Source organism: Antedon bifida, chromosome 5 (genome assembly GCF_963402885.1).
Source record: "Antedon bifida chromosome 5, ecAntBifi1.1, whole genome shotgun sequence".
NCBI classification, from domain to species: Eukaryota; Metazoa; Echinodermata; class Crinoidea; order Comatulida; family Antedonidae; genus Antedon; species Antedon bifida.
This window is the reverse complement of record NC_136230.1, coordinates 29,911,719-29,939,571: the sequence shown is the minus strand read 5'-3', so window position 1 is coordinate 29,939,571 and position 27,853 is coordinate 29,911,719. Positions and strand designations below refer to the sequence as shown.

Here is a 27,853-nt window from a genome sequence, read left to right as displayed (position 1 = left end):
TAAGATAAACAAGCAAAACATTTTACAGTTGTAACATGTGACAAACATGTTTCACTGAATTTCTTTACTTCTGTCAAATTAAAATACAGAATACAGGGGTGGATCCATGATTTGTTTAAACAGGGGAGCGCTAACATATAATATTAAATCTGTCAAAATGCAGTTCATATTTTCATTTCATAGCGCTACACCCTCACCCTCAATCCGCCCCTGGTACAGAGAATCGTGTGGTAGGCCTACAATCTGAACCCTACTTATTACAGAGTTGACTTATAATTTCTTCTACAACAGATACATGGCAAAATGCTTTTATTTAATCATTACTGTACTATTTAAATAAACCAACATTGATTATTTGATTCGAAGTAGGTCCATTAGAATAAATTTTATTAGAATGTAAGACAATATTGATTCAGAAATGCCTACGTCTCTTTAGTTCAATCAATTTCGTCTTGTGTGAGGAAGTCAAGTAGTTAATGGTTGTCTTTTTGTTCTTAAATGTACCAAATATTCAATACAATAAAACAACCTTGTCAGAATTGGGAAAACCATTATTTCACCTAAAAGCAGATCTATTACATCTGGATGTATGTATCAATCATAAGCAGAAAGAAATGATGTACAGTACAGTAGTCTTTATAATTGTCGTTAGTCGCAACAACTAAAGCGTGGTTCCCACTAGCGACGCAACGCAAGGACGTAACGCAACGCAAGTGAATTGACCAATCACAAGCGATGGCTTATTCGCTTGTGATTGCTAACTGTCTATAACTTCGCTTGTCATTGGTTAAAACGCTTGCGTTGCGTTTACGTCCTTGCGTTACGTTCTAGTGGGAACCAAGCTTTAATACTGACAGGGTTGTTATTACAGACAGGTACAGCATGATTGATTACCTCTAAAGAAAAGGGCACATTGTAACATGTAGGCGTGCCTTTCTAGACCGCAGTATTTGTTGACAGTCTCCGACTTTTATCCGTTAAAACATTTTGTTAACATTTTTCGCTTTTTTACGTGGAAACTAAACTACACACCTGCATAACAAACAAATGTCATACAATAAAAAAAACACAACAAAGAAATCAAATATTACATTGCTTTTTATTGTTTATACAACATAAAAGAAACAGTATAGCAACACAAAACATGCAGTATAGTTCACACGGTAATAAAAAAAGGTTCACACATTTATTACCAAGCACTGGTTACATGTTAGCTAGACACATTTAAAGGGACATTATTAAAGAGTGTTGATGACCCCAAAAACAGACACATTTAAAGGGACATTATTAAGAGTGTTGATGACCCCAAACAGACACATTTAAAAAGAGAAATTAGGTACTGGCCAGCCCACAGAGTGGTATAAATATAACACACATCCACAGACCTGGCGTTCAAACGAAATAAAAGTGTTTATAGTATAGAGCACCGTATTTAACCTCTCGGTTGCCATAAACTCGACATCCTCTGAGTTGCAATAGTTACCTAGTTGCGGTTTTACAACCATCATGGCTTACGATTTCTAACGAGTTGCATCATTTGTGAAAATGTACTATTCCACTCAGCAACTTCTCTACTATCCTAATCCTGGTTGTATTTTTCAAAGAATTTACTAACCAATCATATAAAAGGATTTAAAATACGCAATATATAATACTAAATAGGCAATAGAATACAGTGTAGCACAATTATGGTAATAATGTACATGTTTGCCCTTAGTTTAAACCCTTTTTTATTGGACTGATATACAGTAGAACCTCTAATAAGGGTACACCTTCAGGACCAACAAAAAGGGGTGTCCCCTGAATGGGTGTCCCAAGAGAGGGGTTCTCCAGTATTATTAGTACTTTTGTTCTCTTTATGTACTAAGAAAAAAGACTTCTACTAGGGTTACGACCTCTCTTTAATTGCAGTGTTTTACAGAATTGGAAGCAAACACCTGTACTGTTATGTGGTCACTAATTAATGCACATAGTAGGTAGTAACATAAAATAAATATATCAGACACAATGAATTTTAAATGTTATAATATTGCTGATAAATATTTTTATTTGATGATTAATATAACTAATACAGTAATATGGTTTAATAGGGGTATTTATAATACAAAACTAGAGAGCTAACTAAGGCTGTGTTCGGACGTAAAATTAGTTACATGTTTAACTGTGGAATACCCTTCAGAGCTAAACCAGTGATAGTTCAGACGATGAAAAATTTACACATAATATGTGTACATTTTTCATCGTCGAAACAATACTAAAAAATTTACACGGCAAGGTCATATTTCATGTATCTTTTACACTAGTAAGGTCAAATTGCTCCTTATCTTGTGGCTAATGGGCTTCCATCTCATGAGTTGGGTTTTTGAAACAGCTGATTTATCTAAAAATTTACACCACAGGCGACCATTACATGTGTAAATTGTTATGTCCGAACGGGCTCTAGGTAACAGCAACATGACCATGGCGGTTAATTATACACGTGTGTCTAGGGAGTCAAACCAACCAAATAATGAATCAATTGTAAAATTACAGGCCAAAAACTACTTATAATGATGAAAAATATACTTTAAATTAAAAGAAAATATCAAAGAATCCGCTTGTCCTGCATAGATATACTCATGAAAAATATTGCAGACATCAATGTCTGCATACACTTAAATATGGCAAGAGAAAAGTGACGAGAAAATACAAAAATAGATAATAAACATATTCTATAATAAAGAATATAGTGTAGTAGAGATTGATAGAAATCATTAAAATTAACACCAATTAAAATAAATTATAATTATTATAAAAAAACAGGAATCAGAAAGAGTTTAATTCAGATGATGACCTTTAAAAAAATTATGTTTTATTCAAAAGAAGATATTTAAAAAACAAAAATTATACTTATGGCAAGAAAAAGCAAAATTCATTTTTATTTTCTTCAATTAATAAAAAATAATATGCACCTATTATATTGTTATATTATATTTAAACAATAACTGCAATTTAGTATAAGAGAAATGAAAAATAAATACTGGTACTGTAATCATTGATTAATATCTGGTTTTTAAGACAGAATGGTGTTTGTTCGATTCCGGTCATACTAAACATTAATCATAAAGAAATACTGATTGATAAATAGTGAGCCTTCACATTGGGACGGTATACGAAGGGAGACGGTAATTTTACAGAGCATGTCGGTTGTACAACATGTCTGCTTCGTCAATTGACGACGGTCAGCCTCGACCTAGAACTAGGCTGCAGACGCAGAAAGTTCTGTATTAGCTAGGCTAGGTCGAAAGCTCACTAATATCTGATTTAAAACAGAATTGCGTTGGTTTGATCAAGGCAATCTAACAGCAGGACACTGAGCTCATCTTGCCAAAATAGAAACTCTTAACAGTCCTTTGATCTTATGTCTGGCTGCAACAAATATCAACAGTACTGTACTATGTACATATTCTCCGCTGCACGCGGTATCTGTTAAGGGCATGGAACTGATCGTGTCGCAGCCACAGATAAACCCTTTGATCTCCAAAGCTCAGCATCATGTTGTTAGATTGTCTTGGTTTGATTATCAATAAGAAATACTGTTAATTGTAATGTATAGTAGATATACAGTACTTAAAACTCTTAATTTAAAACTGTATTATTTTAAGTATGTCGCAATTATTGAGTTGAAATTTACACTATTTACATTAGGACTATACTAATTGTTCTGCATCACAATGTTTTTGCTTTTAAAATAGTTAATCACAACAAGTAAATGATGACATAACATTAACGAACATAACAGAAAGCAAGCTACTATACAAATACTACTACTAATACTGAAAAGAATGTAAAGCATTATTGCTAACAGAATGTGGAAGTCAATGGAACTCCTGACGACCCCTAATATTTCAATACTTAATTATTATCAGACATTTATTCATTTAAAATGTATTGTCCCCCAAAAACATGAAAAATGAAAATTAATTAAATCAGACTTTGAATATGTTATTTTGTAGTTTTAATAAAGTTAATCACTTCCAATGAAAAAAAAAATAATGTTTTCACTTATAAAATGACAAAATAAATGGTTAAATTCAACCAAAAATCTATTGGCTGGAAGCCAATTTGACAATTTTTTGCTTTAAATTACATTTTTTTCAGGTAAATACATTTTTTTTCGATCCATTTTTTGGTCAAAGTGGATAACTATTGTGTTACATTAATCTGGAATATTAAAAAAAAAATTGTTAAGAATTATTTTTTCAGGGGGACAATACATCTTTAAGAAATCCAGATTCATTAAATGAACCATGTCTTGATACAGGTTTCCATATGGGTAATTATGGGTGTAATTATAAGACACCTGTTATATTCAATGTCCAAATATAAAAAATTGTTTTTGGTAAAAAATATAAAATTTGAACGATTGTCCCATTTTGGAAGCATAAAAAACTGGAAAGGAATCGAAACTGCCCAGAAAATTTATAATTTCCACCCTTTTATCTTCTGCCCTTCCAACTGCATCTTCCCCGATTACTCTCATTGAAGACTTTTGCTTTTCATGACTTCTGCCATTTCTGATTTCTGCCTTTCTTACTTAAAAGCTTGGTTCCCACTAGGAGGTAACGCAAAGAAGTAAGCACATGCAAACAATTTGACTAATCACAAGCGATGGATTATGCGCTTGAACTGGCACTTTGTCATTGGTCAACTCACTTGCGTTGCTCTTACATCCTTACGTTGCGGCCTAATGGGAACCGAGCTTTATTCTCTTCTAACCTTGATGATTTATAATCCCATTCATAGCTTCTCCCATACTTGACCTTTACCCTTCGACCTATTTTTGTTTTCTCAATAGCACACACTAATATTAAAAACATTTAGTGGCGAACGTTGGAACAGTATAAAATAGATGAAATAAAGCCTGCATCTACTACTATTACATTTGAACTGCATGCTGCTGCTTTTGTATATAATTATTAGTTGTTGATATACAGTGGACACGCTACCAACTGTCACTTTCAATATATTACATGCAAGCTCGTCAATATAATCGCTTATATATTCAAATGACGCAGGCATACGCATTCACTCTTCCAAATCTCTCGCATTTAGTTACTGTACATTCACACAGTATGTAAATGATGCCATAAGAATATTCCTATAAACCAATCATGATACCAAATCTGTCGCATTTAGTTACTGTACGTTCACACAGTACTTATGTAAATGATGCCATAAGAATATTCCTATAAACCAATCATGATACCAAATCTGTCGCATTTAGTTACTGTACGTTCACACAGTATGTAAATGATGCCATAAGAATATTCCTATAAACCAATCAAATACCAAATCTCTCGCATTTAGTTACTGTACGTTCACACAGTACTTGTGTAAATGATGCCATAAGAATATTCTTATAAACCAATCATGATACCAAATCTCTCGCATTTAGTTACTGTACATCCACACAGCATGTAAATGATGTCATAAGAATGTTCCTATAAACCCATTGTGATACTAAATCTCTCGCATTCAGTTACTGTACGTCCACACAGCATGTAAATGATGCCATAATAAACCCATTATGATACTTAGAGATCATAGAATACTTAAGTGTGGAATGCATTGATATCACAGTGGTAGATTGTCTGCTTTATCAATGAACTGCATTAATAGCTCATAACACACAGACACAAACTCACTGTAATAATAAGCTACTGTACTGGTCACAAAATCATGTCAACGAAGAGAATATTTTAAGCCTCAGAAAAATATCTTTAAAAAAATAATAATTTATGCAATGACTTGCATCAATGAACTACAGTATAGAAAAGACCAGCGAAATGAAAATACAACTTAAGATGCGGATAACGTGAAAATAAACGGGTACCAGCAATGCGGTAACGCTCTAAAAATGGCGTTGCTAAACTACCGTTGAACGATACATTTGGCGTCCATTCTGGATGATGAAAGGTGATGTTATGTGGTTTAGACCAGCGGGCAAACACAGCCTTTTCTGTGATGAATAGATGTCCGCTGGTAAGCCGTATCTCGCTACGTTTATAGTAGTTACACTCCGTACGAAAGTTAAGATCGTAATAATGATAGGGCACTTGCTCATTTGGATGCTTACTGAAAGAACAAACAAAATAATCATTTAACTTTAAACACATCCTTGCGATCTGATTGGTTAATTACGTATCACAACAGTTCAGTTAGTTCAACTAAAAAAAAAAAAATTGAATAAAAAAACAGACCTTTCTTGAGGTCCAAATAGTCCACAATTCTTTCTTACCATTTAAAAAACACATTATGTGCACACGGTATGGAGAATTGATTGATGTGTTTTGTTGAAACATTGCCTGTATAAATTCAACCTAAAATCTGGTTTGCTATTACTGTATAAACATAATTACAATTTATTACAACCTTTTACCATTAAAATCACAAAGATATTTAAGCTTGATATTTAGTGCGTATGTTATGGTATGTTAACCTTTTATAGTTTTACATTAAATCACATTTAAACATATTTTAGATTTTTCACAATTTACATGTTGTAGAAACTGTTCATTTTCTCCACATGCTTCTTGAACAATGTTTATGACAAAATATTTATTAAAAAACTCATAAATTATTGATATTAATTAAGAACTTTTAGCATGTTTCTGTTTAAAATAATTTAATTTAGCATTTGTCTTCCCTAATAACTATTGTACTATTAGTGACAGTTATAAGGTACTGTACAGAATCCATTGTATGTTAACGCTATTATGTTGCATGTTTTTCTATTTGAGACCATTTATTTAACTGGTTAAAACAAATCCTTTTTTTGACATCCCTATTCAGGTTTCCTGCAAAACAATGAGAAATACTATACAACAGTATGTGTTAACACTATGGCCAACACCTATTAAGGGGACACTCCCTTTAAAGATACACTCCAAATCAGGGGACACTTTTTTTGGGTTCCGAAGGTGTCCCCTTAATTGTTTTTTTTTTTAAATTCTGCTTCCAAGAAAATGGTTATATAGTACAATCAGAATATCACACACTACTAAACAAATTATATCCTAAAAGAAATAGCTCCTCTTTTATTATTAGCGTTTTAAATCTTCAAGAAAAATGTATCTTGGTTTTAAAATATTAATCCATGGTTTTAGCAATGTTTGTCTACTATTACTGTAAGGCACGTACAGTATGCTAGTTTCTTCGGACTATAATTTCAAACAGGTTTAACGTCCTTGGACATACTAATGATAAACCATATCTCTCTTCAGCCTCATACATTATGTATGCACAGTTTAGCACTATTAGCAGCGTTAAAAATAGCAAAGAGCTTACATAAATACTGTATAGGTGATTTCTGTTTAGGAGAATAGATGGATAAACTTCAATCTAAACTGTCACAGTAGCAGATGGACACTCAGGGAATAGATTTATTGTATTCAACTTTAATGTGACATACAATATAGATATTCACTGCTTTCATGTTACAGTTTAGAATACCATTGGGGGGTGGGGGGATTGACAGAAATACAAATGTTAATGATGAATACAATACATATCTTCTTACTAAAATAAATTAACATTGATAGAACTGTAATTAAAGTCCAAAGTGTTCGCAAACTTCAAGATAATATACATCGGACATGAAAATGAAGGAATTACAAAAAAAATATTATTTTTTAGATATTGTACACTTTGCCTTTGAATGATAGGCCTATTAAAACTAGAATACTTGGGTTATGAGGTCAGTAAGCCTTTAGACCAATTTTCTTCTTATTTGAAAGTTGAGCTACTCTGTATAGCCAAGTATTTATTGTTCATATTATTATATTTTAATATATTATTATTTAATATATTATATTATGTTTTAAATAATTTAATAATTTATGAGTATGAAAACCCATTACTGTAAATTTTAATTTTTGTACATTCTTTGGAACACTCACCACATTTGTCAAAGTACTTTACTAATTGTGTACATACTGTATTACACACTACACGGGTATAAACAAATAGTCTGACTTGTTTAAGCACAGATGTTGAGTCTTGTGGTAAAGTTTGTGGCTGATTGTTCATTGTGGACAAAGCTGATAAAAATTAGCTAGCTCAAGGACTTACTAGACATGACCCAATCAATAATACATTTAATCTGGGCTAGTCTACAGTACTATAGTACTAAATCTTTTACAATATTGTCCAAAACTAATTTGGTAGATACAGTATATGGCTTATTAATGCTTGGTTCCCACTAGAGATGCAACACAAGGATGTAACTCAATGTGAGTTGACCATTCACAAGTGATAGATTATTAGAACTGTCGCTTGTCATTGGCCAACACGCTTCATTGATAATTACGTCCTTGCGTTGCATCCTAGTGGGAACCAAGCTTTAATAATGATTAATTTAATAATAATCTGAAAAGAGCCCCAGGGAAAGCTGATTCAATAATTATAATGAAATAGTTAGATTTATGATGTTCGAATTGTTAAGATCAATAATTATGATCAAAGTGATTCAGCCATAGTTCAAGTGTAATATTTGCAATATTCATTCAAGATTCAATTTATTGTCACATAAAACTACATTATATTTGTGTTCCAGAGTTTACAATCATAAACTGGGTACTATTATTAATATTTACTGTATACTTCTTCAACTTAATTTGCTACAGTACTTCTGTTTACTAATACTATAGCTTATTAAAAAAAAGAATTTTTATTATCCATAAAACTTACACTTACAGTAGAATGAGGCTAGTTGTAATATTTTATTATTATTCATATTTACCGTAATATTAATTTTTTTTTTAAAGTTTTAATTAATGCATCTGTCATTTTAAGATTGTTCATTTAAGTATTAATGTATCTACAGCGCTCTGGTCTTTTTTTGGAAGGGCGCCTTAAAAATACCATATATTATTATTTAATATTTAAATGAAATTCTTACTACTGTTATTATTCATAATATATAATAAAATGCAAAAAATGTGGACCACTAGGCCAACACATATCATATTAAATTACTGTATGTATTTATAGCATCATAATTTGACTTGATACTTTGTTATTTCAATGGGTACAGTATTTTTTTTCCTTTGTGTTGTTATTCCAATGGTTGACCTTTCAATTTAACTCTCCCAGAGGGAAAAAAAAGGTCAGATACAGTATCAGTGAAAAATAATTATATTACAATAGATTTTCCATTCAGAATATTATACTTATTACTGGTTTTACTGTGAGACATTAGCTGTAACACTACAATGTAGTTATAGTGGGATGGTAGGTATAAGTGGAGAAAACTTACAATGGTAGTTTTGCTTATAACAAATGCTTTCCACACATTTTATTTATAGTCCGGTGGAGCAGCAGTTAATCGAAAATTGCGCCTGCAGTGCAGCTGTATGCGCTGGACATGGATTTCTTTCATCTGTCCCTTTGTTTCAAGATCGATACTCAATAATCAATAACAATCCGCTAATTGACAATATGTACTTTATGCTAAACCACTGAGGCTGATAACAACCCAGTCAAATGCTATCTGTCATAGTTTGAATATGGTATTGTAAACAAACAAAGGTTTAATATCCTGGTTGTGATTCATATTTGAATTATTTATACTGGGTAACCTCTTGAGTCAAAGAGTGGTCTCCCAGAAGGCCCAGTTACTGTATGATCAGTGGCTGTGTGTGACAGTGGCTGTGTGTGTACTAGTACACCGGGGTAACCCCCTACTCGTCTAAAAAGATATACTCGGGTGCACATGAGGTATTGTAACTGTAGATGTGTACACTGGACCTATGGTTTATAACCGAGAAGACTCGTTCTACCACCAGAACCATAGAGCGAGTGAGCCTCGAACTCTTGCCGATGTTATGGCTTTGTAATAATACGGTTCCACTGTCTTAACCCCTCGGCCACTTACTCGCCTAAGTCATACAGTTAAAGGGAAATTTACACAGACGAATGGTAAATGAAAAAGCCTGCTGCCATATTTATGTAAATTGAGTACGCATAAAACTTACTTGCAATACGTATCATCTACCATTCCATATACATTGGTAACATCACAAACGTCCATGGCTAGCAGCATGGTATACCATCCCGTTGACAGCCAAGTCCTTGCTTGTGTTCTGAAATAAAAATATGACAGCACTAGTGAATATTATATACTGTAAAACTAAAATAATAGTCAAATCCAAAGGCAAATCACTGAAAAAATGACAATGCTGTGGGTATCAGTGGCTGGATCTCGATGGAGAGAGAAAATAAGCACTGAAAAAATTGACAATGCTGTGGGTATCAGTGGCTGGATCTCAATGGAGAGAAATAAAATATAAGCAAAAAGCTAAATCAAAACAATTTAAGTAAAACAGCCAGAAACTTTAGACTGGGCTTACAGGCAACACTAGCCCTTCATTAGTGCAAAGCTAATAGTCAGTGATAAATACAATAAATAATATGGGAGGGGAGGGAGGTTTTGGAGGTTGATGCCAAGATCTTTAAACAAGGTTCTGGAACTTCTAAGAATGGGTGATAGGGTACATATTAGCTGAGTTGAAAATAAACTTAAAATGGGTTTAATTTGAATATAAAATGTAGTTTACTGCAGTTTAGCTTATTTCCTATACAGTACTGATAGATTAATAAATTCATAATATTATCATTGTTCTAGATATCATTGTTCTGAATATGCATGCATTGACTCAAATCTATGACAAAATACAAATATGTATACAGTACAGTAGTATGCGCACATTGACCCCCCAACCCACGCTAATTAACAAAATTACGCAAGTACTGCAGTACATTTAGTACTGTATTCTAGGAAGACTTTAAACCATACAGGATATAAGGCATTCGTCATATACCACTGTCTGTGTTGTATGCTGTCTGCTGTGTACAGTCTATATCTTGAATAAACACTCTAAAGACTTTATGATTACATTTTTGAAGATTTTGTTTGAACAAATGTTGGTATACTGGTATACTATATAGAGATTATACAGATTAATAATAAATATACTTGATTTCTTGAAAATCTGAATTTAATATTTTTTTTAATTCAAACAATCAAATAATAGAATTTGCTTTCCGAATACTTTACTCAATATATAACAAATTCAGTAAATCACAATACAGTGCATTTTCTTGTTTACTATGTATGCTATTTTTTACTGATCTTCATTTACATATTTTAGTGGCCTTTTGTTTCAAGACGTACTGTACTGTAGGCGACGATAGAGTTAATAAGATTAATCTACACATGAGTTATAAGCCCCGTATACCCCGGTCTTTATCTGAATTTTCGTTGATATAACTTGGATGGGAGAATATCTGGGAATATCAGGTGCTGTATATGGAGCTGGGAATAGGAATTTCAAATCAGCACTGCTGACTCTTACGGCAGACCCTGCATCTACAGTTAGTATCTGCCTCAGACATATTGGTTTATGCCTCTACTCCGGTTAAGGTGTGCACCTGTTTTAGTGAATGATGAGACCAGCCAAAGATGCTTTAAACAGTCCTGGCTTAGTTTCATCCATCATTCTGATGAATGTAAGAGTAGACTACTGTACTTGACATTGTCATTCACAACAGTAGTCAGGCATAATCATACATACACTAATACATACCGGTAGTGTACTGTCTAGGAAAGCTCATTACTTTACAGTATGTCCTTACACTACTACAGCACAAAATCTACAATTTTTCATCATGGCCTGATTGTTAAAGTTTCATTCTCACTACCTCTCTACTAAATCACATTTGCCTTGTCTACACTATCAAACTTTATGTTACAAAAAAATATGATGTGCTCATACAGGTATATGGATATATGACAATGACATCACTACCATATTTGGGCACATCACTACCATATTTGGGCACATCACATTTTTTTGTCAAACTACTGTAGTTCGATAGTGTAGACAGAGCTTTATTCAAATGTTGGATTCCTTTATTCATTTGTATAGAATGTTTTAAAGCAACCCCCCACCCTATCTGAACGCCCAGGTGTTAATTCAAGTGGTAACCCAATCTATTCTCCATAGTATTCTACTACAATATCCTTGACCTTTCATTTCATTGCAACCTACATACTTCATCAATGTGTTCAAATTGAGCTCTACATGATTTACAGTTTATCTTTACGATAACACAACAGCTGAATTAAGATGAATCGGGTCATGTATAGAGGCCGGCCAACCCCAATATTTAGGCTAGCAGTCAGCTTAACATAATTCATTCAAAATTCAAAACATTTGGAACAAAATTCAAAACATTTGGAACAAAATAATAAACAAATGATGTAGAATGTAGATACAAAATATTTTAAAAAAGAGTAAATAAAAGTTCTGACACAGTTAGGCCTACATTCTTAATCAGGTACAGAATTTAAACTGATTTTATTAATAATTTTGCCTACTGTACACAGTACTGAATGTGCAATGTTTCTGTTCCTACAATGATTTCATTTTCATAAATTAATTTATTTTTAGAGGGGGTTTCCCATACTTTTATGCCAAATCATAATTTTGTGTAGCTATGTATAGTAGTACAGTATACTGTATGTTTGTATTTATCTCAATTTCCATTGTATGCAGTACTGTACAAATAAGAAACCAAAATGTTTTTGTGATACTATAAACAATAATGTAGGGTCCTGAACAATAATGCATAAAAAAAAAATGAATTTGTTTTTCTGATAACATTCCCTATTGGGTAATCATAAAATAGTTTGGTTTATCAGTTAGGTCATATAGTATGTGTTCATTCTACTTGTCCATATTGTTTATGACTTCCTGATTTTCAAACAGGCTTTCACTGGGTCTGTTTCTGCTGCATACAGTAGCGCCGAATAAACCGTTTTTTTTAATTTCAAAATGTAATTTTTATATTGACTGCATTTCTGCTCAATTTTGCTCCAAAATAACCGTTTAAATCAGAACAAAATATAAATAGAATTACCCAAAATGCAATTGGTTCTGGCGATTAATTCAAACGTTACTGCAGTGTAGTTGACTCAAGGTCAATAGCTGTCAATCAAATAACCGTTACATTCGCATTGTACTGTACATTCCTATTGTACAGTAAAGCTCTGTCTAGACACTATCAAACTAGTTTGATGAAAAAAGTATGCCCAATATGGTAGTGATATGACATCGTCATGTCCATGGGAACATCACATTTTTTTTGTCACATAAGGTTTGATAGTGTAGAAAGAGCTTTACAGTACAATAGGAATGCGTAGCAAAACTAGTTTTCCGTACAGTAGCATTTAGTTACGGTCAGTATAACTGGCAAAAGTGTTGTTCTCCAATGTCATTTACAGGTTTACTGTACATTAGGCAATTGTATGTAGTTCAGTATATAAATGTAAAATCGATGGACAGGACACGCATTAAACCATGTACAACCATAATGAGTTATACAGGTAGGCCTACTATACTTTATCTGCTGGAACTAGTATATAAAGGAAACCACATTCAAGGAGAATCATAAAACAAGTAGCTAAAGAGGAAGCCAATCCCCATAGGGCCAATTTTTGTTTTATTCAAAATAGCCTTTGTGTTGCATGCCAATATACTGTAGTAAACCAACTGCTTCTAGTCTACTGTTAAGTGTGTTCTCTGGAAAAAACTTTTAAAATCAATGGGTAGTGGTCGATTAATATATAATAATATAATAATAATAACAATATATACGAATTTGTAAAGCGCCAATTCCAGCAACAAGTGACCAAAGGCGCTGTGGACTTAGATGTTACATCTTTTCAACAACATTCTTCTCCCCTAAGGGTCACATCGTGTCATCGGCAGCCAACTACGGCGCCATTACGTCTGTCCACGACAGTGTGTGATGTGTATGAACTAGTACACCGGGGTAACCCCCTACTCGTCCCGAAAGATGTACTAGGTTCTTTAAAGTGCACATGAGCCAGATGTACACTGGACCTACGGTTTATAGTCCTTATCCGAGAAGACTTGTTCTACCACCAGAACCATGGAGTGAGTGAGCCTCGAACCCTTGCCGATGTTATGGCTATGGAGTACGGTTCCACTGCCTTAAACGCTCGGCCACACTATCTCACTGATTAAACCAAGGTAGTCTAACAACAGGATGCTGACCTCCGGAGATCAAAGGGTTTATCTGTCTGTGGCTGCGACATGATCAGTTCACGCCCCTTAACCCCACGCACCACAGAGAATACATACATTAGTGCAGTACTGTATTTGTCGCAGCCAGACATAAGATCAAAGGACTGAGGAGTTCCTATCTTGGAAAGGCGAGCTCAGTGTTCTGCTGTTAGATATCCTTGATTAAACATGATTACACAAATCACATGAACGCTATTTAAATTTTTACAATAAACTGAATATTAAAATATTTTATATGTTTTTGTTATCTGTGTTCACAGTATAAGCCCCTGGAAAAGATTGTACTGTTCATTTCGAGACTGGTTTAACGAGTCTAAGTTTGTGAACATTCATGACCCATACAAACACGTGGAGACAAGTTACACAGTAGTTTGGAGAATTAATATGATGATAATTTTTATGATTGTGGTATGTTTTTTTTTATCTGTGTATACTTAGTTTCAGTAAATAAAAAATGGTTGGAAAAAATGCGCCATATTTAATAGCATTTCATATAAATTTACAGCATTCACTTCCAAAAAAAGCTTCCCTCTTAGTCTTAAGCTCTGTCTACAATATCAAACTAGTTTGACAAAAATTTGACATATATCTTACCTTGTTAATCCTGTTTCGTAGCGAAATATTTTTTCAGCATATTTCATTTTTTCTGGCGTAAACTGTATAATTTCCACTTTATTATGTTTTTTGGCAAATTCAATACCAAATTCCTCTGCCTCTTTATCAACTTGCGTTAAATAAGACCAATGTATAAACAATTTTTCAGTTCTTGTACTAGTATTGTCAAAGTATTCAATTTGTTTTTCAAGATTATTTTCAAACACCTTTTTCAAATTGAGGTGTCCGATAACTCTGGCAGTAGTCCGATACCCAACGTCTTTTTCATAGCCTAACGTGGGTGCATCGTTCATGCGGAAAACGCATTTGTTGCTGTCGATTTCCGGTCCAGCTCCTCGGTTTAGGAGCTGTCCTGAACTTGAAACTATAGCACATGTCCTACAATGGAATTTAACTGTCTGAAATTTAATATTGATATTTAATGTTATCATAAAGAAAATAAGTGAGCAAAGCATTTTACACCTGCAGGAATTTTGCTTTTGCTAGTTATTTTGAAAACTGACTTAAGCAAAATTATTGGCTTAAACCAAGTTGATTTTGCTAAGCAAGTTTAATAACATTTAAGTCAAGATGGTAAAGTCATTCTTAAGTGAAAAACTGGATTTATTAAATCAAACCAGCTCTTTTATCTTTAAGAATTTTGCTTTTGCTTACTTATTTTGAAAACTGCTTAAACCAAGTTGGTTTTGCTAAGCAAGTTTGATAATTTCAAGTTTAATAAAAAAAAAAATTATTACTCTTGTGTACTCCATGTAAATAGATAAATTATAGATCAAAAATCATTATACAAAGACTGAAATTGAAGTTTGATACAGTACTTACCCAATTGCCTAATATAGGCTGATAATCACTTGGTGATAGTTCTTTCTGTTTTTCTTTATTATATATATCCTTAGAAAATGCTCTTTTCCAATTAAATTTAGGACGATGATTGTCTGAAGTAGTATGTGTTTTATCATTTTTAGTACTGTCTATATTCGGCTCCACTGCCGGTGGTGGTAATAATTTTTCAGGTAAAAGATCATCTTTTTTATCTAATGGTTTGATTTGAAAATTTATTGAAGGCATAAGTTCTTTTTGTGACGGCACCCTGTAGACATTGTCATTATAATTTACTAGCGACAAACATACTATGCTTGTTAATATGTAGAATAAAACAAGAGCAAATATCCGAAATGGAGTCTGAAACAAAAAATAAAAAAAGTTATTAAAAAAAAAGTATTACTTTTTTTGATGAGATATTGACAATGACATTCAATTGTTTTTTACAGATTCGTCTTAAGCTCTGTCTACACTATTAAACTAGTTTGACAAAAAAAGTGTGATGTGCTCAAATATGGTAGTGATATGCTCAAATATGGTAGCTCATCATGTCTATATATAGATATATCTATATACATTTTTTTGCCATATAAAGTTTGATAGTGTCTGTAGACTGAGCTTTATATAGTACAACATTTTTCTCCCAACACATTCATTCCCCTTCCTTAGAAAAATACAAAAGCTATTTCAAAATTATTTCTTAATTGAAAGAACAATTAAAATGAAAACATCCAGTACTATTAATATTAATTAAAATATCAATACCACTGAACAATAACTAGGACCGAAATTAACTCATTAACAGTGCAAGGCAAATTTTAATCCACCTTCTAAACTGTACTGTATGAAGTTTGTTTTCCCAAAAAGACTGGGTACTACTTTAAACTCATTTAGACTGAATGCAATCATAAAATAAAGTTAAATTGACATGACCACACTTTTTAAGAAAAAAGTCATAAATCTTTTCTACAAACACAATAAATTGATAAGGAAATGCAAGTAATTTATTGTAGATATCTAATATTGTAAAAGTGATAGTGTTTTAAAGTAGCTCTTACAAACATGAATGATTCCAGGCAAAGTGAGCACTCAAAAGGGTCAATTAAGTTCAATGAAACACTTAATCCCACTAGGAAATTTAAATATTTAGTTTATAATTTCGCTTCTCTTTTCATTTCTGTGATCACTATTTAAATCATTCATACAGTATTACAATACATACAGTTTTCAGATATTTTGTGCAACATGCAATAAAACAGAAAATGAAAATAAAACTTTTGTAGGTGTGGGATATCTAACAACAAGTGTGGTCATGTTAAATCTACTTAAGTTTTGTTATTGCACTCAAAATTAATTTAAGGTAAATACCCAAGTCTTTTTGCAAACACAAACTTCATAGAAAATCAAATGCCACTTATTCTTTGTACTGTATCTCAATATCCTGTCCAGTCAAATTACACAAACCAAAACCTGGATAAACCTACATTGGCCTATTCACTCCACAAATAGCTACAATTCGAATATATAACCAATTTATTAATCAGATAATTATCAGATATTGGTACATTCCATGAACCCTGCCCTCAAGTGGGAGAATCCCAACATACCACGAAATAGACTGTGTATAAATACATTTCCATTTATCACATGTGACACTGTATGTAAGGTAAAGCCTATGATACAGGCGGATATGTGTTGTGGCTTTGTACTGTACAACTGAATTTTCCTCTGATACTGTACAAATTATAATACCGCGAATCGGCTAGAAATGTGGTCATAAATAAAAATTTTTAATCTAGATTTTATTTTTCGGTTATTTCCTGTTTACTGTATATCCGACTATATTATTAAATTCACTCTAACTACACAACGGTATTAAAATAATATCAATACATCAATCTAATCGATCCAATTCTTTTATTTTCACAACGCATCAACAATTTTAATATTTATTTTAGCCGCCAATCTAATCAAGGTTATAAATTTAAAAATGTGTTATCATTGCGTTTCTATTTTAAAAACTGTCAATAATTATCAGCATTATATTTTCTAGCTGAACAATACATAGTAAATGGCAATATTGATCAGCACAGCACTATCATGGTAGGAATTTTTTCATAGCATATTTCTGCTTCAATAACAATAAATATTTAAAGATGTATTGTCCCACAAAAACATGAAAAATGAAAATTAATTATTTAATCAGACTTTGGATAGGTTATTTTGTAGTTTTAATAAAGTTAATCACTTCCGCAAGAAAAAAAAAGGAAAAAATTAATGTTTTCACTTATAAAATGACAAAATACTGTAAATTCAACCAAAAACCATTAATAACTATTTGCTTTAATTAAATTACAGTTTTTTAGGTAAATACATTTTAAATCGATCCAATTTTTGGTCAAAGTGGATAACTATTATTAGGTGACATTAAAATGGCATTTAAAAAAAAATGTTTAAGAATTATTTTGTTATATTTTCAACTCTTTTCTTTTGTTATAAATGTATTTGTTCTTTTCTGGCGAAATAAATGAAACTATAAGTAGAAAAGTGTGGATTTTGTACAACCTCTACAATGCATACCTCTCTTTCTCCCTATACAGTATGTAGTTTATTATTAAATTTCATCAGCTCAGATTCTACCAAAAAGCATGGTACCCTGTTACATCAATGTATTTGATATATTTATACATTAAATAATACAGTGTATTATAATAAAGATTATAAAATGTTACTATCACGGTAGTTTTTGTGATTGCTTTAAGAAAAGTCACAGGTCACGTTCAGCTTACACTGACTGAGCATATACTGTTCAATGAAAATTTCTACTTTTCGAGGTATATCTCGCTCTTCGAGGAGAAAGGGCTATTGTCGGTTTATCCAGGTACTGATACTGATACACACAACAGGCACAGAACATTAATTCTAAACCGCCTGGAGATATACTAAAATTTAATTAATTTGTAACGATAAAGATGAGAAAATCTGTGAGAATGAATAAAGGTGAATTTATTTGCGTAAATCGAAAGCATTGCATAATCATACATTATTGTATAATATTCATCAAGTTTTTGTGGCATAATAAATTACACAAACCAATCAGAACTCCGGAATGTTAGCTCAAATATATTTTCATTTAGTCGAAAACAGGTTTTACAGAAAATATGATGATGGACAAGACATAAAAATGTAGAAAAAACATTGGTTAAAAAGACTTATTAAAAAACTTATTAAAATGCTAAACAAGTCTTGGATTACAATCAAATAAAATTTGGCCTCTTCACAGGAAATTGGCAGCAATGAATTGATTAAATATGGAAATGAGCTGGTAGCGTTTCTACTATAAATTACACTTTTGAATGAATAGTTCCGTAGTACTATTAATGAATGTTATGTACTGTATGTATACAGATCTAAGCAAGTTTTTCTATATGAGATGCTATAGATCTACCAGTAAGACATACAAAATGTACTGTAGGCACTGAAGTAAATAAAAATCAATGGAAAGTGATTGTCAATTTTATAATCAATTTAACTTATATCTTTTTTGAAGGAATAATGCCGTAGTAATGAAAATTATGTACTGTACTGTACTGTATACAGTTTGTTCTATCTGAGATGCTGTACAGTAGATATACTGTATAGACACAACTGTATATTTCAGACAGATGATGTAATGTACTGTAGGCACTGAAGTACAGTAAATAAAAATCTTCCATAGAGAGCCACTTCAGAAATAAATGACATAATAAATAATATCAAAAGACATTACGATTCTAAAGACGTCATGTGTGTAATTTTTTTAATTAATTTTTTTTTTAATTGTTTACATGGTAAACATTAAACACCATTGCCACAGAATACATAGGAATCAGTAATTCCTAAATTCATTCATTCATAATGGTATATTTATTAAAAATAATATTCACAGTAAAACTGAATTTTAACTATGAAAAAGGCAGGTCTGTCATACAAGGGAAATGCATAAAACATATGGTAAAACAGTAAGATAAAATTATTTGCGGTTCCACTGTCTAATCCTACTTGGGATTGCACAAATGTTCCATACAATGGCACTTACAATTAAATAAAACAGACAGACCAAATATTAACAAAAACATACGTATACCCTTCAGAAAATGATTGAAAAGATTGTTTAAGAACTGATTGAAAAAGTCATGTTTGTCATTTAATGTTCAGTACTGTATCAGTATAATATTGTGACAATTCCTGATTGTTCCATACAGTGGCACTTCATAATGACAGATATTAACATTGCCCTTTAGATATTGTTTAATTAGATTGTATAAAGAACTCCTTGGAGAGTTTGCAATTAGAAACACAACATGGTAATGAATGTTGTGACAGGAATTCAATTCGTTATAATTAAAATAAATGAAAGAAATATTTACTTACTAGATGCCTGCATGAAAACTGCCGACGACTGTCCATTGTCAGAGGACCAGCGAATGACGCTGGTACAGACAATGTATCTAAGTTAACTTCTTTAAACTCTGACCTGACAAGGAAAACAAAAACATTTATATACAGTATATTAATACAGGAAATTATCTCAAATTCATGATTTAATAGTAATATTTTCAAATTTCAATACACATTTTTTGAAATGAAGTGTCTCATTAATTATACATAATAGAATGTGAATCAAATTCAATCAAGAAGCTGCACTATGGTAAAACATGTACAGTAATCAGACAGTCACATTTTAGAGATTTGAGTTTATCCCTTCATGGCTACATTCTCGTAATTACTGTAGTATTCAATATATGAAGAATCATTATATTCTGCATTTAGCCGGAAGTCTTTTGTCCCACCTTTTAAAAGAAGGAAGGACCTTCGAAGGGCCAATTTTCTGTCAGGCGCATTTTTGATTAATTTTACCCATTTAATCTTGAAAAAAATACATACAACCATAAAATAGAAAGAAAAAAAACGATACATACTGTACATAGAGTAGAATCAAGGAAATTGCACACATAAAATATTAAAAATATAATGCTTTATTTTCCAAAAAATTAAAACAACACCTAATGTTAAAGTATTAAAAAGACAACAATCGAATGTCGCAATTTGATTTATGCTGCTGAACATTGATCTACTGTGGTTTTTGAGTTTTATTTTCTGATTCTACAATTTGATTGATCTATTTTTTATCAATTTATTTATTTATTTATTTATTTATTTTATTTATTTTTTTTTAATTAATTAATTAATTTATTTATTTTTTATTTTTCCTTTTCTGTGCGTTTTTTTGTCTTGTTTGTTTCTCTTTATTTCCACTCTTATTCAATTATCCATTTTATTTGCATAGGCATACCCAGCACAAGATTTCCTCATCTTCTCGGGATTATGCCTTCCTCCATAGCCAATTTTCTTAAATTCACTTTTCTGTTGTTTTATCCAACAAACATCTATTTCATTTTTTATATTCCTTACCATTTTTGTTTATTATTTTGTACTGTATTGCTATGGAGGAAAATAAATGTCTTTTGAAATGAAATGAAATGAAATGAAATGCATAATGCATTAAAAAATCATGACAAAAATTAACAGATATATTTTTCTTATATATTGAAGTGAAATTATTAGTTTTGTTCATTTTTCTACTGAAGTGAATACATTTATTAAAACTACAACATGGCCGATTCAAACTTTGATTTTATTATCTTTATTTTTCATATCTTAAGAATGAAATATTCATAATATCATAGAATGCAATGGATTAGACATACACAGAATACATTGAGAATCTGCCAATGATTACTTTAATCAACAGAGACATTATGTGTGTCTAATATTTGACTCAAGTTTATTCCCTAAAGCTAGTTTACTGTAAGACAAGCAACCCAACTGTTTAATTGTATGTCTAATTATAATAATAAATGTGTGTCATCACATACTGTACATTCCTATAAGTATTAACTATTATAACTGTGCATTGCTATAGAAAAAATACAAAATGTGTCACTGCATAATTTAAATACATATTCAATAGATGGATTTCTTTATTGAAATAATAGTTGTTGTATTAAAATAACACATAAAAAAAGTTTTCTAAAAAATGTTGGCATTTCTTTCCAGGAAGACGTTAAATAATTAGCTTTTTACTATTTTACTTTCTACCTTTATAGTATTTTGACATACAGAAAAGCCCTTTGACTTGTCATAATTACAGTACATAGTATCTCTTTCACTTTATATTTGAAACACATGATATTTTACTTTGGATTTTGATTTGATTTGTATCTCACTGATATTGCTTTTGCATCTTTACTTCAAATGTAAATCTTGTTTTTTTGTATTATTTTAAATTGTTATAAAACTTGTGGCCTAGTGTCACTAATTTGAAAGTGTAATTTCTGAAATAAATTACAATAGTGTTGGTCTTTTTTAATAATTTGCCGATGAATAATATTAACTGTTAAAAAACTGTTAATTTGATTAACACCCGCAAACCTACAAATTATTCATTCAATTCCAGTGGTTGAACTAAAAATAATCGCTCACAATTGATATAGGCTACTGTTATTTTAAATTTCAATTTATTCAAAATTCATATTTAAAAATTGTAATTGAATTTAAAAAAACAAATAAAAAAACAATTCCACTGTGATCCTTAAAAATTAAAAAATATATATATACAAAAATTTCACAAATGATATTTAAACAAATTCATCTACAGTATTATTAATTGTATTCTATATTTCTAAGTACAAATATTTATATTAACTTAAACATATTCCATAAATAAAAGTGGTGGTACATTAGTGGTGTTCCCAGATTGCATTCATTGAATGGCAGTATTTATAATTGTATGTACAATAATACACATACCATCATTTTGTTTAATTTTTGCAAAGACCTGACAAATAAAGTACAGTCTCACTCTCAGACCAAACTATTATTTATGTGTTAAAATAATTATTTTTAAAATATCTATGAAAAAATAAAAATAAAAATAGATTATCTGATAAAAATCTTAGAAATAAGGAAACCTTTTGCCATTTTTACCCTGACTGATGAGATTGTATTACATAATTTTAATAAAATCTAAAATTACTGGTGGTACTTCTCATTAAAAAAACTTCAATAAGATGTTCCTAGAAAAAAATAATGAATGCACTTCCAAAATTATATACTTCAGAATTTATTCCACTTTGTGAAAAATCTATTCTAAATTATTAAACTTATTGAGCAATCTCTGATTGTATCTAATTTTTAATTTATAAATTCTTGCTACAGAAGAAAAAACAAATGTGTATCTTCTTTTAAATTATGACAATAATACTTACATATTTGTATACATCCACTAATCACTATATTACACAACTTAAAGTCAATAAATCGAATCGTTAATGCTAGCATTGTAATAATAATTCCATGGTTAGTCAATAGGCCAATACACAAAAGAGGAGCAGGACTAGACAATTTCTGTCAGGGAAAATAAATACTGAGGATGGCCAGCTGCTCTTAGCTAGCTGTTCTTACTACTAGCCTAGCCACACCTCCAAACCTCTCTGTTAGCCAATAGCATAGACTTGATTCTATAGTAGTATTTAATAAACATAAATCGTTGACGCGTGCAATTTGAACTCACTGGACCACTGAGGTCTTTTCCAGTGATGATATCATCACTACGGGCATGTTCATTATCTGTACGTGATGCCATGTTTTTTTGTATTCTTTGTTCATCTTTTTGAAGCCAAAAAGATTTTTTTTAAATATTAACAAAGAGTATGAAACTTTTTGACAATTGGATTTTTGGTTTTTGATGGAGAAAAGGGAATAATTGCGATACTGTATACAGAAACAAGTTTTAAACAAAGCATGTATCTGTACAGGCTACAGTCCATTACATATTAAATTATCTACTATTTTCATGAAATTTACATGTAAAAAAATTAAATATACAGTGCACATACTATACAGCGTGCACGGCAGTACTTAATAATTGTGATTTTTCAGTTTGCCGGTATTGATTGTAAAAAGTAGCACATGAGTTCTTGAATTATTTAAAGAGTGAGTATTGCACATTTGGTGTTTCATATATTGAGAAGTGCCGGCCTAAATTCCTGTTTGCCGGACCCTGGTATACATCCATGCCCGGACCAAGCCTACCCAGCTGGACCTATAAAAAAGGCACCTCAGCTTCACCATAGTTAGGTTGAGGTCAGAGCATTTTAGGAATGTGTCCTGGAAATTGCATTGTAATTTTGTTTTTGGATGAAAGGTAAAAATCAATTGTTACGTCAAGATCAAACCATATTGTTAAAATAAAAGGCATTTATGACGTTGTTTACATTATTTCACATTGATTTTTGTTTATTTTTTTCAGCCCTTCAAAAAAGTTTGAATGTTTGCGGAACATCGTTCTCTGTAGCCCACACTACTGTACACAACTCTAATTGCTAACAATCCATAGCTCCTAATCTCAAAATTACACATGTTTTTATTTACACAGTACTTTAAATAAATAGGATTACACTAGTAAACCTATTGTTCAATAAAAACAAATATGTCATGACCTTTTTGTAACATTGTAAATGTACACTTATTGTACAGTAATTACAGATGATAGTGATCTCTAGGCCACTCTTTCTTCTTTCTACATGTCACATCTGTTTCAAATCAAACACCCCAGTGGCCATGATTAACTGTACTCAAAAATTACTTTTGCTAAACTTGTAGGAATACAATATAATCTCCATGGTTTCTAAATACTGTAATGTGCAAATGACATTCTTCTATGATTACAGTATGTGCACTCGGCTTATTTCTCAAGTTAGTCAACTGTCCGTTTTAGGAAGTAAGCAAGGTAAATAAAAAAAATACCTCAGTGATATTTACTGTACTTGTAGTTGTTAACAATTAGTGCAATGGAAACCAAGGCTAATTTCAATACAAAGTTCTGACATGCTTTCAAAAAACTTACCAATATTTCCAGTTGTACAATGTACATAGTGTGCAATGTACTGTACAATTTTAATTTATAATACATTTCATTTCATCTTTTAATTCGGAAAAAATAATACAGAGTACAAAATTCTCCATAGCTCAAGAACAAATTAGTGTCTACATTATTATATTATAAATATAAAGGAAAAATATATAAGTTTCAAATTAATTAATTAATTAAATTTCAGTATATCACCGGGCAGTTTAGAATTAATGTTCTACGCCTGATGTGTTTATATATATATATATATAAAGAACTTTGAAAGATAATTAGCTGAGCAAGAGCATATTGAAGTGAGATGATAAACTACAGTACATGACAAAAGAGAATAACTAATTACAGACAAATTCTCATGTATTTAATACTTTTTGACAATACAAAAGAAATCAATGAGAAATGTTACCTTACAATCCAATCAAACAAGACTTTTTAAATTAATCGTCTACTATGGTAAATTCAGGATATTGACACAGGAAGGATAGAATTATGCTGACACAAAATTTTTATCCTTTTACTACAATAGTATTATAGTACAGTCAACTCTCCCAATACCGGACTCTCTGAAAACCACAAACTCTCCCAAAACCAGACTTTTCTTGAGGTTCAAAAGGTCCCAAATTTTCTACCATTAAAACACATTCTGAATAGTATTAGTACAAGACTTTCCAGAAAACCAGACATATTATTACGCCAGCCCAATGGTGTCCAGTATTGGGAGAGTTGATTACTGTATATTGAATGTCATATTTTAAGCAGAGTGGGGTTGGGTGAAAGGGTTGAGTACAGTACCATCCTATTGTACAATAGGGCAGGATAAGATTAATCAAGTATAATCGAGTATAAGTATCAAGTAGTATCAACAATAAGCAATGACATTAATTCTAAACAGTGAATGATGTACCTGTAGTACTTGTTCTTTAGTGTATCATTTATTATTTACTTTAAATCACCATATTGCAAAGGAAAACATACATTATGCATAATTAACAGGTTTATGGAAAGGTTGAAGCCTACAGTACAGTACAGGTAGGTACAGTGTACAGTAGTTATTGATTAATTACTGTAGATAGCCAGAAAACATACATGGAAATAAACCATTGCATTTAATGGTAGACACACATTATCACTAATATGACTCATTGTGTACACAGAACGAAAAATTATAATCTACAGTAAAAAGGTTAGGGGCATTTACCTACTCATATCTACTGTACAGTGTAATTTATACTAATAACAAAATACTATTTTAAATCTAAAGAAACTTAGATTTTTATTTCATTTTTTTGCTATATAATTTTATAAATGTGTAGTCAATACGGTAGTTTTGTATAGCTTTTTGCTATGCTACAATGACGAAATTATTCCCTGTATGTGTAGTATTTAAACATATACATTACTGCTACAGCCTACAGGTACTGTAGGCCTAACAGCCTTTAATCTACCTGTACACAGATATTGATGTTTAAAGATATACAGTAATAAAACCATCATAACCACAAAGTTGCTATGTAATGATCAATGGTTTATTTAGAGAATGTAAGCTACTGTATAAAGCCCAACAATTTTATATTAAAATTAAAATTGCTAATTGCTTTATTTTTATATACTTCTCCATCTTTGGTGGTCGTTGGCGAGAAAACCTTAAGCTGGCAAAAAGCCGATGGGCCTACAATACACTAGTATAAGACAATTAATAATTGCTTGACATAGGCCAACAATTTGAAAATGCTCTGCTTAAATAACTCAAGAAGTACATAGTGTATATAATGGCACATTTTCTCTAATAACTGATAACACATCCAACCAAATGATCTAACCAAATATAAATAGTTGTTGATGGTGTACTGTAGGGGACAATAAACAAGATACTAAACCAGCATACTACTAAACAAAATTAAACATTTCAAAATTGCTGGTTGAATATTACAGTGCAATTAATTAATTTGCATAGTTCGTTTTGCTGTGTACACATAGAATAATATCAACATAGTTCGGTTTCAGTTACTCATTTCTATTGAAGCACAAATTACCAGAACCGTATAAACATTATTTTTTCAGAATTGACTCAGCGTATTTTAATAACATCATAGATATCATTTCTGCAAAAAAGAATCTTTCAAAGAAAAATTGATGGCCCTTCCTCAAGGACCCATTACTGTACCAAGTAAAGTATTAACATGTATTATTTGTTTTATTTATTCTTTACTTGCAATTGAATACAATGACAATTCACATCAATTATCAGGTGCTATCGTTTGTTATTTATGCCTTTCGATAATAAAAAGGTGTAACATTATTATTAAAAAATGGTTTTTTTTTGTCTTTTTTATATCATAAAAACCCTACTGGCCCTGACCCAGTAGGACAGCAGACTGTCACTATGCCTATAGGAGTACTCTACGAGGTAGGTGTCTTTTCTCTCTCCGACTGCCTAACCTACCTAGGCCTAGGTTAACTAACTAGGCATAGCTGCTAGGCTGAGCTAATAATATAGGCCTAGCCTAGCCCTAGGCTACTGTTAAAGTGTTATATCGTTAGGTTAGGCCATTGATCAACAACAAAACAAGTCTCAACAGACGATTCCCTTCACACACACATTTTGATTAACTGAATTATTTAAATATGTATATTATATAACTTGAATAAATAAAATAACTTACCTTTTATTCAAAAGAAAACTATCAGATGAAAGTAAAAGCTGTCAAATCTCCCATTTTCAAACCCACCTTTTATTGCATTTCCTCTCCCTCCTCCCGCGATGGAGCATGCCGAGTGTATGGTTACTGTACTTCTAAAATATGGAGTGCGCCACCAACTACACCAAGGCGCAGCTAGTAGACGGCGTATGGAGGGCCAGTCATGCCAAATGAAATACTACTTAAAGGCCAGGTGCGGGCAAAAAATTTCTATTGATCATACATTCCAATAATTATCGATCTATTGTTTCATAATTTTTGGGATTTTATTTGTGTTACACGAGCTTGTTGAAAATAAGCACTTTCTTATCAGTGGGGGGATAGTTCAAATTACATAGTAAAATCTCCATTCTTTTGTACACCAATTTTGTAAATAGAGAGACATTTTAAAAAGCTATGAAAAATAAACGGTGTGGTAAAAAATGTTATCAGATAACTAAATATAGGTAATATAACTTGAATATTACATTTCTGGTATTTTTATTCAACTTCAGCTTTTTATTTTCACGCTGTAGCAAAAATTATCCACCGTATATCCACCATCTTTTTTCACCTTCTAGGGAGTCACCAGACATGTTATTACATTAGGTTAA

At 31.5% G+C, this 27,853-nt stretch overlaps 1 protein-coding gene across 2 annotated transcripts; it reads right to left on the bottom strand.

The window, feature by feature from the left end:
- Positions 1–1,080: 1,080 nt before the first annotated feature.
- LOC144843603 (alpha-N-acetyl-neuraminyl-2,3-beta-galactosyl-1,3-N-acetyl-galactosaminide alpha-2,6-sialyltransferase-like) lies at positions 1,081–27,329 on the bottom strand. Of its 2 annotated transcripts, none has more exons than XM_078700466.1 (6): positions 27,225–27,329; positions 20,004–20,106; positions 15,591–15,950; positions 14,748–15,166; positions 10,017–10,124; positions 1,081–6,117 (listed from the first exon to the last, which is right to left on the bottom strand). In XM_078700466.1, the coding sequence occupies exons 2-6, from the start codon at positions 20,037–20,039 to the stop codon at positions 5,796–5,798; spliced, it is 1,245 nt and encodes a 414-aa protein (XP_078556592.1). In that variant the 5' UTR covers positions 20,040–20,106; positions 27,225–27,329; the 3' UTR covers positions 1,081–5,795. The 2 variants fall into 2 exon arrangements, with proteins under 2 accessions (XP_078556592.1, XP_078556591.1); XM_078700465.1 differs by lacking the exon at positions 27,225–27,329 and adding an exon at positions 22,901–23,046.
- Between the last annotated feature and the right edge of the window lie 524 nt (positions 27,330–27,853).

Bases quoted from the DNA above. Each gene is read 5' to 3' on its own strand.
- LOC144843603 (XM_078700465.1), bottom strand. The intron at 15,951-20,003 runs GTAAGTAAATAT...TTTTTGTTTCAG, and splicing joins AGTTTTCATGCAGGCATCTA to ACTCCATTTCGGATATTTGC. The intron at 6,118-10,016 runs GTAAGTTTTATG...TTGTTCTTTCAG, and splicing joins GTAGATGATACGTATTGCAA to TAAGCATCCAAATGAGCAAG.